The sequence below is a fragment of the Carya illinoinensis genome, chromosome 10 (genome assembly GCF_018687715.1).
Source record: "Carya illinoinensis cultivar Pawnee chromosome 10, C.illinoinensisPawnee_v1, whole genome shotgun sequence".
Lineage (NCBI taxonomy): Eukaryota > Viridiplantae > Streptophyta > Magnoliopsida > Fagales > Juglandaceae > Carya > Carya illinoinensis.
In genome coordinates this window covers 3,458,368-3,477,910 of record NC_056761.1, presented here as the reverse complement: position 1 = coordinate 3,477,910, position 19,543 = coordinate 3,458,368, and the positions used below count along the sequence as shown (strand labels likewise).

At 36.1% G+C, this 19,543-nt stretch overlaps 2 protein-coding genes across 2 annotated transcripts; both read right to left on the bottom strand.

Annotated features, from left to right (window-relative positions):
* Positions 1–2,769: 2,769 nt before the first annotated feature.
* On the bottom strand, positions 2,770–4,497 carry LOC122280080 (zeatin O-glucosyltransferase-like). Its single transcript, XM_043091033.1, has one exon. It carries the CDS (start codon positions 4,400–4,402, stop codon positions 2,966–2,968), a length of 1,437 nt encoding a protein of 478 aa, XP_042946967.1. The 5' UTR covers positions 4,403–4,497; the 3' UTR covers positions 2,770–2,965.
* Positions 4,498–17,315: 12,818 nt separating this feature from the next.
* Positions 17,316–18,056, bottom strand: LOC122279516. Its single transcript, XM_043090203.1, has one exon. The coding sequence runs from the start codon at positions 18,054–18,056 to the stop codon at positions 17,316–17,318; it is 741 nt and encodes a 246-aa protein (XP_042946137.1).
* Positions 18,057–19,543: the final 1,487 nt, after the last annotated feature.

Below are 19,543 nucleotides of genomic sequence, written 5' to 3'. Positions count from 1 at the left end.
GTGTGTGTTTAGACCCAATAACAAAACTCCAGGCATGTGGCTTGTAAACTACATCTCAGGCTCCCAATAAAAATGCTCCACATATCACAATAATATAAAAATATGAAAAAATAAGTATTTAAAATTGAAAAAAAAAAAAAAAAAACTAGATCAAATGCGTCAAGTTAATGTATGAAACTTGTAAAAAATTTCCTCACTATTAATTATGTTTCGAAATTGTGGTCATCATTTCAGCAAGGCAGTATCCGTTAAGTACTCATGATGATGATGTCGACGTTCGTTAATTAATTCTATCATGTCTTATTGCATCAATTTGTTATTTATATGTTGAGATGGAAGAGTTTGCCTGCATGCCAAGGCCGGCCGGGGTACGTAACTTCTTTCGTTAAAAGGATGTGTGTGTGTGGGGAGGTGGGTGAAGGTTAGTGGCTCTTGGGGAGTTTTTTTTTTTTTTTTTTTTTTTTTTTTTAAGTCTATTATATATCCACACCTGGTAATAATTACATGAATATATCATTGAGCGGCATGCATGCAGCATGGGTCGTATTTCTTGGTCTATGAAAGGTACGTACGTACGTATGTACTGCATATATGTACGTTAAACATTACTGATCGCAATAATGATATCGTCATGATCTAGTTGTTTCTCTGATGATCTGGTCAAAAAGCATTCATGATCAAATTAATCTACGAACGATCTGTGAATTGATGATCATCGATCTACATATGGATGCATCTGGTCAAAAAGCATTTAAATAGTTGTAGCTAGATAGGATGAGATCAGGAGTAGTACTGATAGACATGAAGTAATATTAATCCACGGAGATCATGATCAGAAAATGAAATACTCCGGCCCCTCATGATCAGGTTCAGAGCAGCTAGCTAGGCAACGTATGTACAACGTACGTGGAGGTAGGCATCCTGCATGCATTCATGCAATATTAATCCTTCCTTCCTTTGCTGATTTATTTCATGTCAAGTAGATTAGTATGGCCGGAGTAGTACTGGTACTGATGGATCAGTTTCCTTCCCTTGGACCATCGAGGCAGCTAGCTATAAATAATACGTACCCAGCTAAGTACGTTATACGTACCTTGCGGCCCGATGATCTGCGTATGGGATTTTGTAAAATTCAGCATTAATTAATGATCAAAGCTAGCTACGTACTCGAAAAGATAACAAATTATAAATTAAGACCTGTATTTTGAAGCTGGAAATTAACTTGGAGTACTCGAAAATGTCTAAAAAAGCACTGTACCTAATGCACTGTGCCGTACGTAATCGTCTGTCTGCAGACGTTTAATTGTGAAATTTGATGATCTGGACATGATAACTTGTGCATTTTTTTAACTACTGCATGCTTAATCAATTCGATCACTCCTAATCAATATGGAATATTCTTGCAACAATTGATCAGAAGCAACTTGCATTGTAGATCATATATATTATCTTATAAATTAATTGATTAATCTATATATATATATTTGAAGAATCGGCCGTATGCTACCTAGCTACCTACAATTTAATATTACAAATACTATATGCTAAAAAAAAATGTCATTAATTGGATCGATCCTAATTGTTTAGTACAATTGAATATCTAAGATTATGACATGATGATAAGATCGAAGTTTCATTGTGCATTTCCAAGCCAGCTAACCATGCATGTGTTACGTACTTTTCTTTTTGAATTATTTATATATAAATGCTAAAAAAACTCTTAAAACTAATAATTTCAGTTTTTTAAAATATTTTACTGCAACCCTAGTATATTTTCACATGCATTTAATTTAATTCACATGTTGTGTCTATTTTTTTTAAAGATATTTAAATAAAAAAAATACGAAAAATTTTGAGATTCAGAATTAACGACGGGTCGAAGGATCGAACTAACTCGAGTTAGGCAATATTATAATTCTTAATTAGGTAGGTTTTCTCGTGGTTTTGTTTTGATCTTCGGATCTTCATTAATATTAGTTTTCAGATTTCTGAATGATGTTGGACATGACAATCATATATACACGTGTCCCAATACATCCAAGTGATCATATCCGCATGCAACGCCAGAACTTATCTCACTTATCAATTAGAGTGAAAGAACCAAGTGGCGCCCGTGGCTTATCCTCGAATATCGAACTTATTATTAATATATATATATATATGTATGTATGTATGTATGTATAGGTTGTGTATATATATATATATGAAAAATCTAGTTATAATTACAATTACATATTAATATGTATATTAATTTAATATGATTGATTAAAAATAAATTTTATTGAAAATAATACTAATTTAAATTCTGAATATAAAAGAATCAGTATTGATAGGCATATTAATATTACAAATCACTAATAAATAATGTTACATACAGTCGTAGAGTATACAAACGTTACATAATCGCTTTAAAAAAGAGTAGAATTTACGATTAAAAAAATTTATTTTTTTCACGTGAGTCTTGTATTAATTCATTTTTTAAAAAAAAACTGTACGATACTTGCATAATTACAACAGTAAATATCATTTTTCATCACTAATGTATTATATTCTAAGATATCGGCAATAATATTGCAAATCAAGATTTATTTTTTATTCCGAAGATACACTTGATCTACAGTACTTTTGGAGGGTTGCTAGGCGCCATTAATATGCATTCATCATCTGGCCTCCAAGCGTAGTACTGCGGCCTCTGTGCAGAATATATATTGAACGTTCATAATTTTAATTAGCTAGCTTTAATATGTATGCACATATATATATTTGATCTGCGGTGAAGTACTTGTTTTATTGAGCAAGTTTTGCAAGTTCGGATTTCTAGCTGATCATAATATTAATAACATTCAAGCTGCTAACTACCTGCAGGCTTCGTGATCAGATCTTTCACTTTTTTTTTTTTTTTTTTTTATTACCTTTGTCTTTCTTCTCGTTTAATCTCCCAAAGTCTGATCCAGTAGTACTTTACCTACCTGGAGATATGAGCAATGAAAGAATCCAACTCCATGCGGGAAACTCCACCTTTATCCATGGACCGCCTGACAGCACCGCCCAAATCCGCCGCCCTCTTCCGTATCGCATGCCCTTCCTTCGATGCCATCAACAGTTTCACAGCTTTTTCTACAGTGGTTGACTTCACTAGCTGTTCCCGGCGCGACCAGTCTTTCACGACAATTCCAACTTCGAGCAATTCTGTAATCAGGACCGTGTTCCTCGGCTGGTCCGAGGCTATTGGCCAAGCTGCAATTGGCACCCCCATGGTGATGCTCTCGATGCAAGAATTCCATCCGCAGTGACTCAAAAACCCACCCGTTGATGGGTGGCTTAGAATTTCCAATTGTGGAGCCCACTCTCTCACCACCATTCCCCTCTTTTTAAGTCTCTCTTCAAACCCTTTGGGGAGCCCAGCTTTTCTCACATCTCCGTTAAAAACATCTCCTTTATCAGCATCCCTCAAGACCCAGATGAACTTCTGCTCACTTTGCTCCAACCCAATTGCTAGCTCCTCTATTTGCTCATCTTCCATGGCAGTTGTTGTCCCAAACGACACATATATTACCGAGTTTGGTGCCTGTTTGTCCAGCCACTCCAAGCACTTATCCCGTCCAATATTCGAACTACTCGTCTTCTCGGGTATCCTAACCGGGTTGAATGGCCCGATAGCCCAATGCTTCTTGCCTCCGTCAATCTTTTCTAGTAGATCCACGTAGGCCCCCTCCACGACCCTGCATGTGTTGTAGAGGGAGCCAGAATTCCACTTCTGGAATTCATGTTGGGAAGTAATGAAGTCCAAGAACTCAGTCGTGAAGCAACCGTCAAGAGATGGATTGCCTATAGGGATCTTGGCGTTTACTTCAGAATCAAGAATATTTGCCATCGAATCCCACAAGAACAAGAAACAAGTAAAAGCCGAAACACTGTGGAAAGTGTAGGACTCGGCGTTTGGGATGTTAATCACGTCCTGCACCACATATGCCATCATGGAGTCATTGATGACAATAACCCTTCTTGCTTTGGATGAAAGTTCACGTAAAAGTGCGGCGAAGGGCTCACGAAGGTGCAAGGAGGCATCGAATAATGGTTGGAGATGTGCAGGGAACTTGATTGCGGCACTGGGGTTAGGAGGAGGGGAGAGAAAAGTTGGGATTGTGAGGTCATGAAAATGAATACTGCTGTTTGAAACTGAAGAATTTGGGTCCCAACCATGGATACGAAGCATGGCTTGGCTATTGTGGATGGCGGTGCCGGCATAGTGGACGGGGATATTGTAAGGCAAGAGAAGACGGCAAAGGTGGAGGAGCTGGTTGAGATGGCCTTGTGCCGGAAAGGGCACCAGAACCACCGCCACCTCGGCTTTGTTCAGGCCATTTAGGCCATCATGATCATGGTGCTGGGAATTCGCCATAGGAGGCGATCGATGGAAGGTTTGTAAAAGGATTATATGTTGTTGGGGTCTACCCTTTGGTGAGTTTTGGTGTGTAACTTTCTGCTGGTTGTGTGCTATTTTATAAGCTCCAAAAAAAGGCTCTGGTCTTTCGGGATAACCGAACATAACATTAAAGAATTAATTTACAATTTGTCGTTAACTTCAGGGGCTTGAAAGTTCATCCACTACTTGCAACATAAATGATGTAATTACATTGTTGTGCTGAAAAGGCTCGACTTTCACTAAGGTTGAACGGATCATGAAGATGACAAGCATAATTAACAAGGGGAAGGCCAAAATTGAGCGCAGTCACGTGCATCAAGTCAGATTGCAGGCAAGGGAATCTCTCGACTCGTGTCAAAAATATATGAGTTTTGTTATATATAAATATATTATGTATTATTTAATATATTAATATTAATTTATTAATATTTAAAATTTAAATTAATATTATTTTTAATAAAATTTATTTTTTAACCAACCACATCATATTAATATATAAATTAATATATAATTATACTTATAACTATATTTTTTCAAAATATATATACTCTCTAAAACTTAAAATATCCTGAAATAATTAATACCCTCTTATCAACTCCTTTCGAACATTAACTGTACAGTTTTTTTTTTATTTTTTCTCTTTACAAATGGGAAGGTGGAAGAAAACAGCGTAATAATTTTTTTTTAGATGTGATTATAGGAGTCTTTTTTTATTGTGAAATATTTTAGCTTGAATCATATCTACAGTCTCAAGAGAGATTTCGTCTTCACAATCCTTCTAAAGTATTTGATTGGTCTAAACCTCATCCTATAATCAAAATATCAGGATTTACTAATATATAAAGTGATTCAATTTATGTCATCATCTCAAAATCATGAAACACCAACTGGCCTACCACCTTGGTGGTTAATTATTCAGCCTTTACTAATGCATATATATGTATATACAAGTGCATGTATTTACTGATCTGTTGATTTAAAAAAAAAAAAAAAAGAGAGAGAGAGAGAGAGAGAGACTTTAGCTACGCTTGCTTGTGCATTATTTGTTTTCCTTTTCGGAATGTGAAGGGCTGGCCTCTCCTTCTCAAAATTCTTCAAATAATTAATCATATTGTTTCCCTTCCATAAATGTTTGTATTTGCTCTTTGAAAACATGTCATGAAAGTATGATTTATCATAACATATATATATATATATATGTCAGACTTGATTTAGAACCTCTTTTAAGTTCCAAACTTTCAAGATCATATTATTATTATATATATATAGATAATCGGTCTCATAATATTTATATTTTACATATATATATATATATATTATTGAGTAATGTTAGATATAGTTATAATTGTATAAATATTATGCATATTTTTTAAAAAAATAGAATTTATTATTAAAAAATTAATTTTTAAATATAAATTATATATTTATTTTTTTTAAAAAATAATATATACCGTAATTGCACAATTCATAATTCTAAATATTATTTCCCACGTGGTTAATTAATGTATGGTTGAAACTTTCTAGGTTTCACAAAAAGTCAAAAGCTGCCGCTCTGCATTATTTATAGCTCACCGACTCCCATTGCCACATGGGTACAACATTCCAATCCAAAATTAATACTCTATAATTAATAGCTTTTAACACTTTTAGATATAAATTAAATGCCGAATCTCGCATGCAATATTTACTAGTTTTTTAAGCTGATCATGATGCATTGGATTAATATAAATAATTTTATAATTTAATATACTATATCAAATTATATTAATTTATAAAATTATTTTTATATAATTATTTTATATTTAAAATATTTTTTAAATTACTAGTGGCAGTAGTACTGCACGCATGCAGCAGTACTGTCGTCCATCAAAGATGGTGGCCGGGCGATAAAGTGTAGGCCCATGCATAGTCTGCCGCAAGCTTCCAAATTAAGTTGCACACCCATCTCTGTTAGCTAGGCAGCTTCCAAATTAAAGAGATTAATGCCGCCGTCACGCAAAGCTAGCAGCTTAAAACTTTATTTTATATATATATATATATTTATATATATATATTGTGGGCACCAAATTAATCAGTCGGCAGCAGCTTACTGATCAATTTGTCAACAACAACAGCTCATGCATGCATAGCCTCGATCGGTGAGGTCTCTTATAATAAACCATAATTGCGCGCATGATTTTTCTATATAGTTTGATGTGATATATATCAATACTTTATAATAAAATTTATTTAACCTCGACGTATCATTTTGTATGTTTGATTTGGTAAGATTTTTGTATAAACCAAACATTTATGTTTTTGAATAAAGTTACTTTCGTGTGATCGAGTAGAACTGATCTTAAACTCTCAGCTTAGCTATTTATGGCCGCCGGCCAGCTGAACAGGCAAACAATGTAATCAAATATAATATCAGTACTAAAGATGGCGACGTCACACCATCCACATGCAAATTAAGCATATATGCATGCATGCATTTACATAAAGTTCAATCTGACAACTAATTTTATCATATTATTATATATAATTTAAAGGATCTCGTTGATCAATGGACACTACTTTGCAAGATTGTCATTTAGTTTGATCCCTACTCACCAATATTAATGGTGTACGAGTTCTAAACCAACCGCTCCTAGCTGACTGAAATATATAGTACTTCCACGTACGTACGTACGTAATTCGGAGCTAGTAATTGGCACTTGACCACCATCCTTTAGTTTATAATACTTCCAGTTCCACATGGTCTATCTATCTATTGAAGAGTTGTTTGTGTTTGTCACCTTTTTTTTTTTTTTTTTGTAAGAGTCAGAGTCACATATTCAAGAGTAATTCTTCCCTAAATTTATTTAAAAAAAAAAAAACTTTACTTATGACGGAAAAAAAATCGAAACTACAACCTGACACTTAGGACTTACAAATAAACGAAGAAAAAAACAACTAAAGCCCAAGTGTCCAAGAAAAAAAAACACCACTTAATTAATTCCAAGATCTATCATGAAGTAAAATGCAAAGAAATCAAGAACAAGCAAGAAGGACATGAGGACACTAAACATCAAGACTACAACTCACAAAATAGTATATGCAGCAACCAAAACAGACCTGCAACAACCTGCAACACTCAAGGAAAGCATGCAGCTAAAAAAGTAAATAAAAATGTGCTGCAAAATACAAAAAGAAGAAAGCGGTAGAAAGGAGAAAGTATTGGCATAGAAACACAAAACATCAATTGAAAGAATACATGACTGCACAGAAAAAGCCAGGACCTCGATGCATAAAGCACTGCATACACCATGCTGTCCAAAAAGCTGATATTAACAATCTGTAATTTAGTAGCAGAGTAAAAAGATGTATTTTAGAAGTTTTCTTTTTGTCTTTCTGTTCTTGTAGCAGTGTATATATATATCAAGTTCCATGTAACATAAATCATATATGAGAAAAGAGTTTCTCCACATCACTTGTTCATCTCAATTTTTCTGTTTTTTATTTTCTATTTTCTATTTTAACATGGTATCAGAGCGGGTCTTCAATTCTGCTTTGTTTCCTTAAAGCTTACAAACAGAATATGAAATCATAAGTCATGACATCCTCCTCTTCTTCTTCTCCTCCTTCCCTCGAGGACCCAAATAGTCCATTTTTCCTACATCACAGTGACAATGCCAATATTGTCATTGTTTCACCACCATTAACTGGTTCAAACTATATTTCTTGGAGTAGATCATTTATGCTCTCCATTTCTATCAAGAACAAATCAGGATTTCTGGATGGCTCCATTACTACTCCTTAATTGACAGATTCTTCCTATGTTTCATGGTTAAGATGCAATAACATACTACTTGCATGGATCCTGAATTCTGTTTCAAAAGACATTGCATCTAATGTGTAACAGCCCGCTAGAAATTCAATTGTGGAATTTCTATTGATTTTAGGAACCTCGTGAAGACTCTATAAGCTTTCACGAATCCACTAATCGCATAGATTTTAGCCTGTCAACATAGTTAGTGTTATCACTCACTATGGTGCCAGAAATGCGATTTTAATTATTTGAGATAGTTAGAAGTGTCTAGAAGTGTCAAAATACATTATAGTCTACACCAGTAGGCTTAATTGAATATTTAGGATTTTTCAGTATTAAGTTTATTACGTTTATTTTTGGAGTGAATAGTAACCTCGGTAAACAACTATGCGCAGTGTTTTCAAAATCACAGTGTGAAATGTCCAAATTAGATTAGCGAAATTTTATTTGGACACTTGGCAAGATCTTAACCACACATAATAAATAGTATTAGATACTTGGTACAAAGAGAAACCATTAGATGGAATTGTGAAGGAAATCAAGGTGTGAGATCATGACACCTAAGCAAAATACATATTTGGAAAATATCTTAAGAATAGAGATTTAAAATACACATGGAAAGATTTTAGCCACCTTACTCTTCCAAGTCTACTCCACATTTGGAAAATATCTTAAACTGATTTTTGTAGATATTATTGGATAGAATATTTTGAGATAATCTTTTATAGATATTTTGGGTAGGAGAAAACTACACTCAACTCTCAACTCCAGCCTTATCAACTTCCTTATCTCGTCCATAAGCATCTCCAGCCATCACCCACGAACTTATCTTCATTTACACGTTCCTTTAAAAGAATATCAAACACTTTCTCTTAGACAGCTTTTAGGAGTTTATTTGCACGCCCATTTCGAAGTTTTTGTAAGTGTTTTATCATAAAATTTTCTTCATATAAGTTGTTCTTTTTTGAGTCTAGTTTACATGGATATCTTATTTGTCATATTTGAAAATCATTTGGTCAGTCAAATATTATGTAAACTATAGAAAGGTCATTCTAGAAGATAAACTGGAGAATATGTTATAGTTTGGAGTTTTTAACCAAGCTAATGGATAGATATTGGTCCGAAATTTTTATGGAGTATTGTTAACATCTTTATATGACTATGAGTTGAGAATTTTCACATGATTAAATGTTTTGATGAAAGATTTTCTTAGATTTAGAAACTTAGAAACTGGAAGAGGAAAAACAGTTTCTGTTTTGAGAAAGTTTAACTCTTTGGTGGTCTAAACATATTCCAATGACTTTGATAATTTTATTGGAGGATCCTAAGCATCTTATATACATGTTATATTATTATTTTGAATATATTTGATGTTAGTTTCAAAGATATGAAATTTTATGTAAAGAGATATTCAAATAAGCCAAAGTGTGGATGTTCTTGGCTAAATTTATGTTTTGGTTAATTTTTAACCATGTGATCTTGAATTAGAAGTTTATATATGTTTTAGGACATCTTTTTAAACCATGTGATGGTTTGGTTTGAAGATCACATATTTATAAGTCATAGATCAAAAGGTTGATCAAAACAAGTTGGAAACAAAAAATCAATAGAAATAGCATATGAGAATTTCGGCCCTATGGAGTTTTAATAGTTGTGATTAGTTTTAAATTTTTCTAAATTGATATATGAATTGAGGATAAAATTTACATGAGGCATGTAAATTTTGGGGACTTTTGGAGTTAGTATGCAAAATCCTTAAGTTATGAGTAAAATGGTCATTTTCCTACATACAGAGAATAAAATAGAAATTTTACTCTTTAAGTTAGTATTTTCCATATTTCAATTTATTAGTGATTTAGTGCTAACTTTTAGAATCACTAATTACAGTTCCTCATGATCGAACTTAAGGTTTTATAAGAAACGCGGAGATCGAGGTAAGTTAGCTTTTAACTTACTAGCAGTCTATTGTGTATGTGTGCTAAGTAAAGGAATTACAGTGTATGTATGTGTGTTATCATATATGTCATGCCATGCCAAGTTATCACGTAATTGTCTATTATACAGAATTTATTCTGTCATCAATTTTTATCTGTTACATAATATATTATGTTATGTATTACTATACATTACAAGTACGTCATGCTAAGTATGTCATCTATTACATGTATGTTAAGTCATGTAATATTCATTGTACATTGCAAGTATGTCATGTTAAATATGTTGTCTACTATATGTTATGCCATGTTACGAAATGTTTCTATCTCAAGTTGGTCATGTATTTCAAGTTATGTTCAAGTCACGTTATGTTACGTCAGGGCTTCAGTCCTTTCGTATTCCAGTCACGTTTTATCTTGATTACGTATGTATGGGGTCACAGCAATTGTGACGCATACACTACGTGAGACACAGCAATTGTGACACGTAAAATACATGGGGCCACAACAACTGTGGAGTATGTATTTAAGCAGTTAAAGAATAAGTTTCCGTATAATACATGGGGCCACAACAACTGTGGAGTATGTATTTATACGTAGAATACATGGGGTCACAACAACTGTGGAATATGTATTTTTCATGTTAAGTCAAGTTTGTGTAGAATACATGGGGCCACAACAACTGTGGAGTATGTATTTACACGTAGAATACATGGGGCCACAACAACTGTGGAGTATGTATTTTTCATGTTAAGTCAAGTTTCAAAACAAGTTCATGATAAGTCAAGTTTCAGATCAAGTTCATGTCAAGTCAAGTTCAGTTCATGTTTCAATTTAAGTTATGTCAATTATGCTATGTTGTATGCCAAGTTATGCTTTAATTACTTATGAATTTGATTATGCATTTATGCTTTTACTGTCATCCATGCATCATTAGCCTGTGTGGAAGTTTTTTTGTTAACTTGCTAAGATTTGTAATCAAATCTTACTGTGGAAGTCCCAACTACCATTCCCCCCGAATGATAGATCTTGTTACAGGATTTGAAGGAGAATCAGGAGCTGACCAACTAGACACAGTTGATTGAGCGACGATGCGACGTCAATGTTAATATAGTAGTTAACGTAAATTACTACTTGTACGATGGAGTTGCATCTCCAGTACTTTTTGAATCATAATCATTTTGGACTAGTGTTATGATCTTAGTTATTCAATGAGTCTTTATATATCAAGTATGTTTTAAGCATTTGAGATATTTTCAATTTGGTGCATAGTATTGCTAAAGAAATAATTTATCCGCTGCGAATATTGCATAATATTAGATGCATGTTAGGAACATTGCATCTTATATGTCATGAACGGGGGCAGGTAAACTTGTGTTACATGTCTCGACGCTTCAAATGTCCGTCCAATCCCAAACGGAATTTGGGGGCGTCACATAATGTCTTTTTCATGACTTCAGCTAAGCAGGTTTGGGACAAGCTCAAGGAATGCTTTGCACAACTTGATGAAGCTCGAATCTATCACCTCCAACATAAGCTCAGTGGCATTGTGCAAGGACACCTCTCTGTAAGTGATTATTTCACTCAGCTTAATGCCATTTGGGAAGAATTACATAGCTATAGGCCTCTTTCATGCTGTTCTTGTGGTAAATGTACCTGTGATGCATTGAAAAATGTTGGTGAAGTCCAACAAGGAGATTATGTGTTTAAATTTTTAAAGGGATTGAATGACAGCTATGATGCTGTAAGGGGACAAATCATTCTCCTAAGTCCCTGGCCTTCACTAGATAAAACATTTTCACTCATTTTGCAAGAAGAAAGGCAGAGGCAAGCAAGAAACACAGTCTTGCCTACCTCAGAACCTTCTGCCTTACTTGCCTACCAGAACTTCCCAAAGAAAAAGGATCGGTCAGAACTGATTTGTCACCACTGTGGCAAGGTTGGGCACATGAAAGATAAGTGCTACAGATTGGCGGGATTTCCACCAAACTTCAAATTTACCAAAACAAAGGGAACCTCTCCTGCACCTTATTCTGCAAATCAAGTCACTGCTCAGGCTGCTAGTTCACCTCATGAAGCATCTACTCCAAGTATTTCTCAGTTGAAACTCTCTCAGGAACAGGCACAACATCTCATGCGTCTTGTCAACACTCAATTTCCACAATTAAACTTGGGACAAGACAAACCTGTATTGCCTACTCCTACTGCAACCTCTGAACCAAGCTCATCGACCATCTCTTTTTCAAACCTTGCAGGTAACCACCACTGTCTCTCCTCTCTTTTAACTCTAAAACACAACTCACCTCCTGAATACATTGGCAATTATGAAACACCATGGATCATGGACACAGGAGCCACTGATCACATGGTGTGCTCTACTTCATACCTTGATGAACTTTCCCCTTGCACACAAACCTTTGTCCAACTTCCAAATGGCACAAAGGCTCAAGTCACACACATTGGAACTGTCAAGCTATCATACTTCTTGATACTAACCGGGGTCCTCTGTGTGCCCTCATTCACATTCAATCTCATCTCAGTCAGCAAACTCACTTAAAAACCAGATATTTGTCTGTTCTTCTCAAATAACCTTTGCTTCATTCAGGTCCTCTCTACATGGCTGATGATTGGAATTGCCAAGGTCCATATGGTCTCTATCATCTGCTGCCTCCTTCCCATGACAGCAACAACAATCCCTCTTTAGCTTTCCCTAATCAAGCTCGAATCAACCAAGCAGCTGTGCAACAGGATTTTGATCTTTGGCATTTTAGATTAGGACACTTGTCCTCACAAAGAATGAATTTAATTCATTCTCTTGTTCCTAATGTAAAGTCCAAAGACTTGCCTTGTTGTAAGATCTGCCCTTTGGCTAACCAGAAACACCTTCCTTTTCCTTCAAGTGTATCCACTAGTTCTTTCCCTTTTGACTTAATCCATTGTGATATATGGGGCCCATATTCCCAAGCATCAATTCAGGGTTTTCATTATTTTTTAACTATTGTGGATGATTATTCAAGAATCACATGGATTTTCTTAATGAAACTAAAGTCAGATACAAGATCTATTCTACAATCATTCTTCCAATTAATTCAAACTCAGTTCAATAGCAAGGTCAAGAAAATCAGAACTGATAATGGCCTTGAATTCGACATGAGGGATTTTTATAAAGAAAATGGCATCATTCACCAAAAATCATGCGTGTATACCCCTCAACAGAATGGTGTAGTTGAGAGAAAACACCAACACCTCTTGAATGTTGCCAGATCACTCCTTTTTCAAGCTGGATTTCCTACTTCCTTTTGGGGAGATGTCATCTTGACTGCAGCCTATATCATCAATAGGATCCCCACTCTTCTACTTTCAAATAAAACTCCCTATGAAAAGCTCTTTGGATCACCTCCTTCCTATGATCACCTTTGGGTCTTTGGCTGCTTGAGCTATGCTAGCACTTCTAAACACCAAAGAACCAAGTTTGAACCTTGAGCCAAGCCATGCATTTTTTTTGGGATACCCTGCACACATCAAAGGCTACAAGCTCTATGATATGGAAAATCACACCACTTTCATTTCTAGAAATGTGGTGTTCCATGAATCCATCTTTCCCTTCCATTCCTCCACTTCCACTCCCACTTCTCAAACTTCTTCAGACCTTCATGCTTCTTTCCCTCAGAATTTGGTTTTACCTCCACCACCACAAGATGATTCTTTTTCACATTCTCCTATTCTGCAGTCTAATATATCCCTTCCACCTGAACTACCATCTAAGCCACCTGATCTTGAATCACCCTTGGCTGCTACATCCTCTGATACACCTCCTGCTTCACCTGATGCTAATGAAATGCATACCACCTTGCCTCTTTGAAGATCCACCAGAGATAGGCACCAACCTGCCTATCTCCATCAATATCATTGTCAGGTAGCAGAAACTGTGCCTTTGGGAGCAACCTACTCACCTTCCACATTTCACCCACTTAGTCATCATCTCACATACAAAAATCTCTCCCCATCTCATCAATCTTTTTCAGTCTCCCTCTCACTCTCTTCTGAGCCTAATTCTTATAGTGAAGCTGTGAAATTCAAACATTGGCAAGATGCCGTGCATGATGAACTTAGTGCCTTAGAGGAAAATAACACTTGGACTGTTACTTCACTTCCTCCCAATAAAACTGCCATTGGTTGCAGGTATGTTTATAAAGTCAAGCTTAAGTCAGATGGTTCTCTCGAGAGACACAAAGCCATGCTTGTTGCCAAGGGATACACACAAAGAGAAGGGTTTGACTTCCAAGAAACATTCAGTCCAGTGGCTAAACTCACTACAGTCCGTGTCTTCCTTGCATTGGCATCTATTAATAACTGGTCCTTATCTCAAATGGATGTCCATAATGCCTTTTTACATGGGGATCTTGATGAGGAAATTTATATGGAAATGCCACCAGGTTATCACACTCCAAGAGAGCAGATTGAGGGGGAGAAACTTGTATGTAAACTGAACAAGTCTCTTTATGGACTTAAACAAGCTTCAAGGCAATGGTTTTCCAAATTTTCTAACTCCCTCACCGCTATTGGTTGTCATCAATCCAAGTCTGATTATTCTTTGTTTACTAAGGTTAGTCAAAAAGGATTTATTGCTCTCCTAATATATGTTGATGACATCATAGTTGGAAGCAACTCCCAAGATGAAATTGACTCAATCAAAGCTCACATTCACAGCAAATTCAGAATCAAAGACCTTGGACCTCTTAAATATTTCCTAGGCTTAGAAGTTGCCAGATCATCCTCTGGAATCAACATCTGTCAAAGGAAATATACTCTTGAAGTCTTGGAAGATGCAGGGTTACTTGGCACTAAATCAGTCTCTACACCTATTGAATTGAATCACAAGCTAAGTCACAACTCGAGTGAGACTTTACAAGACCCTACAGCCTACAGAAGGTTTATTGGAAGGCTCATTTATTTGACAATCACAAGGCCAGACATCACCTATGCTGTGAATGTTCTGAGCCGATTCATGGATAAGCCCTCACAGACTCACATGCACTCAGCCTATAGGGTTCTCAGATATCTTAAAGGCTCCATTGGCCAGGGAATTTTCTTGTCCTCAAAATCATCTTTGCACTTAAAAGCATATAGTGACTCTGATTGGGCTGCTTGTCCCGGAACTAGGAGATCTATCACAGGTTTTTATGTGTTTATTGGAGACTCGTTGATAAGTTGGAAATCAAAGAAACAAGCAACTGTTTCTAGGTCCTCAGCTGAGGCAGAATATAGGGCTTTGGCCTCCACAAGTTGTGAAATCATATGGCTCATTGGTTTGCTAAAAGATTTCAACATCAAGCATGAGCAATCTGCCCTCTTGTTCTGTGACAATCAAGCAGCCATCCACATTACAAGGAATCCTATCTTCCATGAGAGAACTAAGCACATAGAGATAGATTGTCACTTTGTTCGAGAGAAGGTCCTAGCTAGAATCATCACTCCAGTCCACATAGCCTCAAGGTTCCAATTAGCTGACATTTTCACTAAGGCTCTCACATCTTCCACTCTTCAGTTCCTATTGTCCAAGATGGGAATCCTAAATATCTATGCCCATCTTAGGGGGAGTATCATGAAGTAAAATGCAAAGAAATCAAGAACAAGCAAGAAGGGCATGAGGACACTAAACATCAAGACTACAACTCACAAAGTAGTACATGCAGCAACCAAAACAGACCTGCAACAACCTGCAACCCTCAAGGAAAGCATGCAGCTGAAAAAGTAAATAAAAGTGTGCTGCAAAATACAAAAAAAAAAGAAAGCAGCAGAAAGGAGAAAGTATTGGCACAGAAACACAAAACATCAATTGAAAGAATACATGACTACACAGAAAAAGCCAGGACCTCGATGCATAAAGCACTGCATACACCATGTTGTCCAAAAAGCTGAGATTGACAATCTGTAATTTAGTAGTAGAGTAAAAAGATGTATTTTAGAAGTTTTCTTTTTTTTTTCTTTCTGTTCTTGTAGCAGTGTATATATATATCAAGTTCCATGTAACATAAATCATATATGAGAAAAGAGTTTCTCCACATCACTTGTTCATCTCAATTTTTCTGTTTTCTACTTTCTGTGTCTGTTTTAACAAGATCAATACAAAGAATAACCAAACCCAATCAATAAATTAAATACATATAAGGCAAAAAAAGCCACCGTCCCATCTATACGAAAAGTTCTGTCACCAAGCTTCCATAAGAAGAATTATGTCAAATTGAAATCCTCTTGAAGCTACGCACAACGCAAGCCATTTTGCGCAAACTTGGCAAGCCACTATTATCCAAGTGAAGAATTCCTCTAATTCCAGCAGGTAACTCAGAGCTTTCATTCCAAGTCTGATTCATTGCAGAAGCTCCCAACCTTGCAAAACCATCAGCCAACGAGTTACACTGCCTATAGACATGCCCGACTCTGTAATTCAAGCCTTCACATAGCTGCATCAACTCTTCCTAATAATCTTCTAAATACCAAAGTCCACATCTTTTTTTCTTCATCCACTCAATCACAATCGTAGAGTCCATCTCAATGTCTATATTTTGAATGCCTAAAAATCTCACAATCCTCATGCCCTAAACCAAGCTAAAAAATTCAGCAACATTATTTGATTTATTTCTAGTAGCTATTGCAAAACCTAAAATTAACTTCCCTTTACAATCTCTAATAACACCTCCTGCACCCGATGAACCTGGGTTCCCCAACAAACAGCCATCCACGTTTAGCTTGGCCAACCTTCCTTCGGTTTCACCCATTTCAAAGGCAAATAAGATATATGTTTATGCTTAACAGGTATATTAAACATAAACAATATCTCCTCATCTTGCTTAGATAAGCTGGAAGAAGCCTTCAAATTTTCCCCAAACAAACCCAGCCAATATTTAATCGAATTCCACACTGAAATTAAGGACTCATGTTTTCCTTCCATTCTAGCCAAGCACCGTCGAGTCTATAGCTTCCATGTGATTATGCTAGGAAGAAGACCAATTAATTGACCTGGTTGCGTTGAAAATTTAGCACATCTAAACCATATTTCTACTTTGTCTTTCCAATTCCGGCCATCCAACTGAGGTATAGCAAGAGTAAAGCAACATTTGCTCCATGCCTGCTCGGCAAAAGTCCCAAGTGCCAGTACATGACTCTAATCCTCATATCCCCCATTGTCACAGCAATCACATTTAGAAACCAACGAAATCCCTGCTCTACGAACCCTATCATCCACCGGCAAACAATTATTATGTGTCTTCCACATTATTAGAGACATTTTTTTTGGTAGTGCAGGATGCCACAACCATTTATGCGAAGGCACTTTTGGGCCTCTAGACCTGATACATTCCCATGCAGAATGAGGGGAAAAATTCCCATGGGCATTCGGTAACCAAATAAGAGTGTCCTTCCCCTGCTTCACTCTACCCAATTCTTCTAAGATTTGTTCTAACTTTTCCATGCCAACTAATCGGTCAAACAGTTCCACATTCCACCCATTTCCAAGTTTACACTCAGCGATAGAAAGATTCGAAAAATCCCAAACTTCATGTTGCTCACTAAGAGGACCATCATTTAACCATCTGTCTTGCCAAAAGGAAATGTTACATTCTTTCACCCTCCATTTGGAAAATTTTTTTACAGCAGCCATGTTATCTAAAAGCATCTTCCATGATTTTGATCCTTTAGATGAATCCACACAGGAGATATGATTATTACCGACATATTTAGCAACCAAAAATTTCGACCAAACCGATTTTCCTTGAAACAAATTCCAGACAAATTTCATATGAAGGGATCTCTGCGCCTCAAGCAAATTTCTGAGCCCAATACCCCCCTCTAAAACTGGTCTACACAGCTCATCCCAAGCCCTCCATTTTTTTCTTAGGCTTGCCATCTCTAACACCCCAAAAGAAAGTACACATTAGTCTCTTCAATTTATCCAATGACACTTTCGGAGTATGTAAAATAGAAAGGCTATGGATAGGAATGCTTTGCAAAACATGCTTTAAAAGCAATAGCCGAGAGCCATTTGAAAGTAATTGGGCCTTCCAACCCTCTATGCAATCTCTTACTTTTTTAATCAAGCCTTCAAAGTGTGCCACCAAAAGTCTTCCCGAAACAATGGGAACACCCAAATAATTAAACGGAAATCCTCCTTCAATAAATCCGGTAATTCTCAAAATATTCTACACCGAGATAAAGATTTTTTTTTTTTTTGAAAAAAGGATCGAAGATTTGCTTTCATTCACCTCTTAGCCCGACCATTCTCCATAAACCTTAAGAACCTTAGTGATATTCTTAATCGAGGTTTTTCCACCATTAGCAAAAATTACTATATCATCTGCATAAAGAATGTGAGATATAATAGGAGCCCCCCTTGGGTGATAAAAAGGAGCAATTTTCCCTGACTCAACCTGTTGCTTTAACATCCTAGAAAGGATTTCCTCCACAAGAATAAATAAATAAGAAGATAGTAGATCACCCTGTCTCAACCCTCTACCACCCTTAAAGAAGCCTTTAGGAACTCCATTCATTACCACTGAGTACCACGGTGAAGAAATACATTGTCGAATAATATTGAAAACTGGATCTGAGAAACCCAGGGAACATAATACATGTAACAGAAAATCCCAGTTAATACTGTCATATGTTTTAGCCATATCAATCTTCATCACAACATTACCCCCCCAAGAAGTCTTGCTTAAAGCATGCATCATTTCTTGAGTCAAACTAATATTTTCAAAAATACTAGGACCCTGAATAAAGGCTCCTTGCTCTGGCGAAATAATTTTGGCTAAAATTGGAGACATACGATTAACCAAAATCTTAGAACAAACCTTATAAAAAATCGAGCATAAGCTAATAGGTCGGAATTTATCAAAGCTATCAGGGCTCAGAACTTTCGGAATTAGCACAAGGAAAGAGGCTGAATAAAATCTAGGAAGGATAGCACCACTGAAAAAATCAACCATCGCTTCAACAACCTCCTTGGAGATAATATGCCAACATGACCGATAAAAGCCCGAACCAAACCCATCTAGACCCAGACTACTATCTATTGGAATGGAGAAAATAGCATCTTTCACTTCCTGCTCTGAAGGCAGTTGGTGTGACGTCCCCAAATTTTGTTTGGGATCGGACGAACATTTGAAGCGTCGAGACATGCAACACAAGGTTTCCTGCCCCCGTTCATGACATATAAGATGCAATGTTCCTAACATGCATCTAACATTATGCAATATTCGCAGCGGATAATTTTTTTCTTTAGCAATACTATGCACCAAATTGAAAATATCCCAAATGCTTAAAACATACTTCATACATAAAGACCCATTGAACAGATCACAACACTAGTCCAAAATGGTTATGATCCAAAAAGTA

Excerpts from the sequence above, each read along its gene's own strand:
- LOC122279516 (XM_043090203.1), bottom strand. The coding sequence starts at position 18,056 with ATGGCAAGCCTAAGAAAAAAATGGAGGGCTTGGGATGAGCTGTGTAGA.
- LOC122280080 (XM_043091033.1), bottom strand. The coding sequence starts at position 4,402 with ATGGCGAATTCCCAGCACCATGATCATGATGGCCTAAATGGCCTGAAC.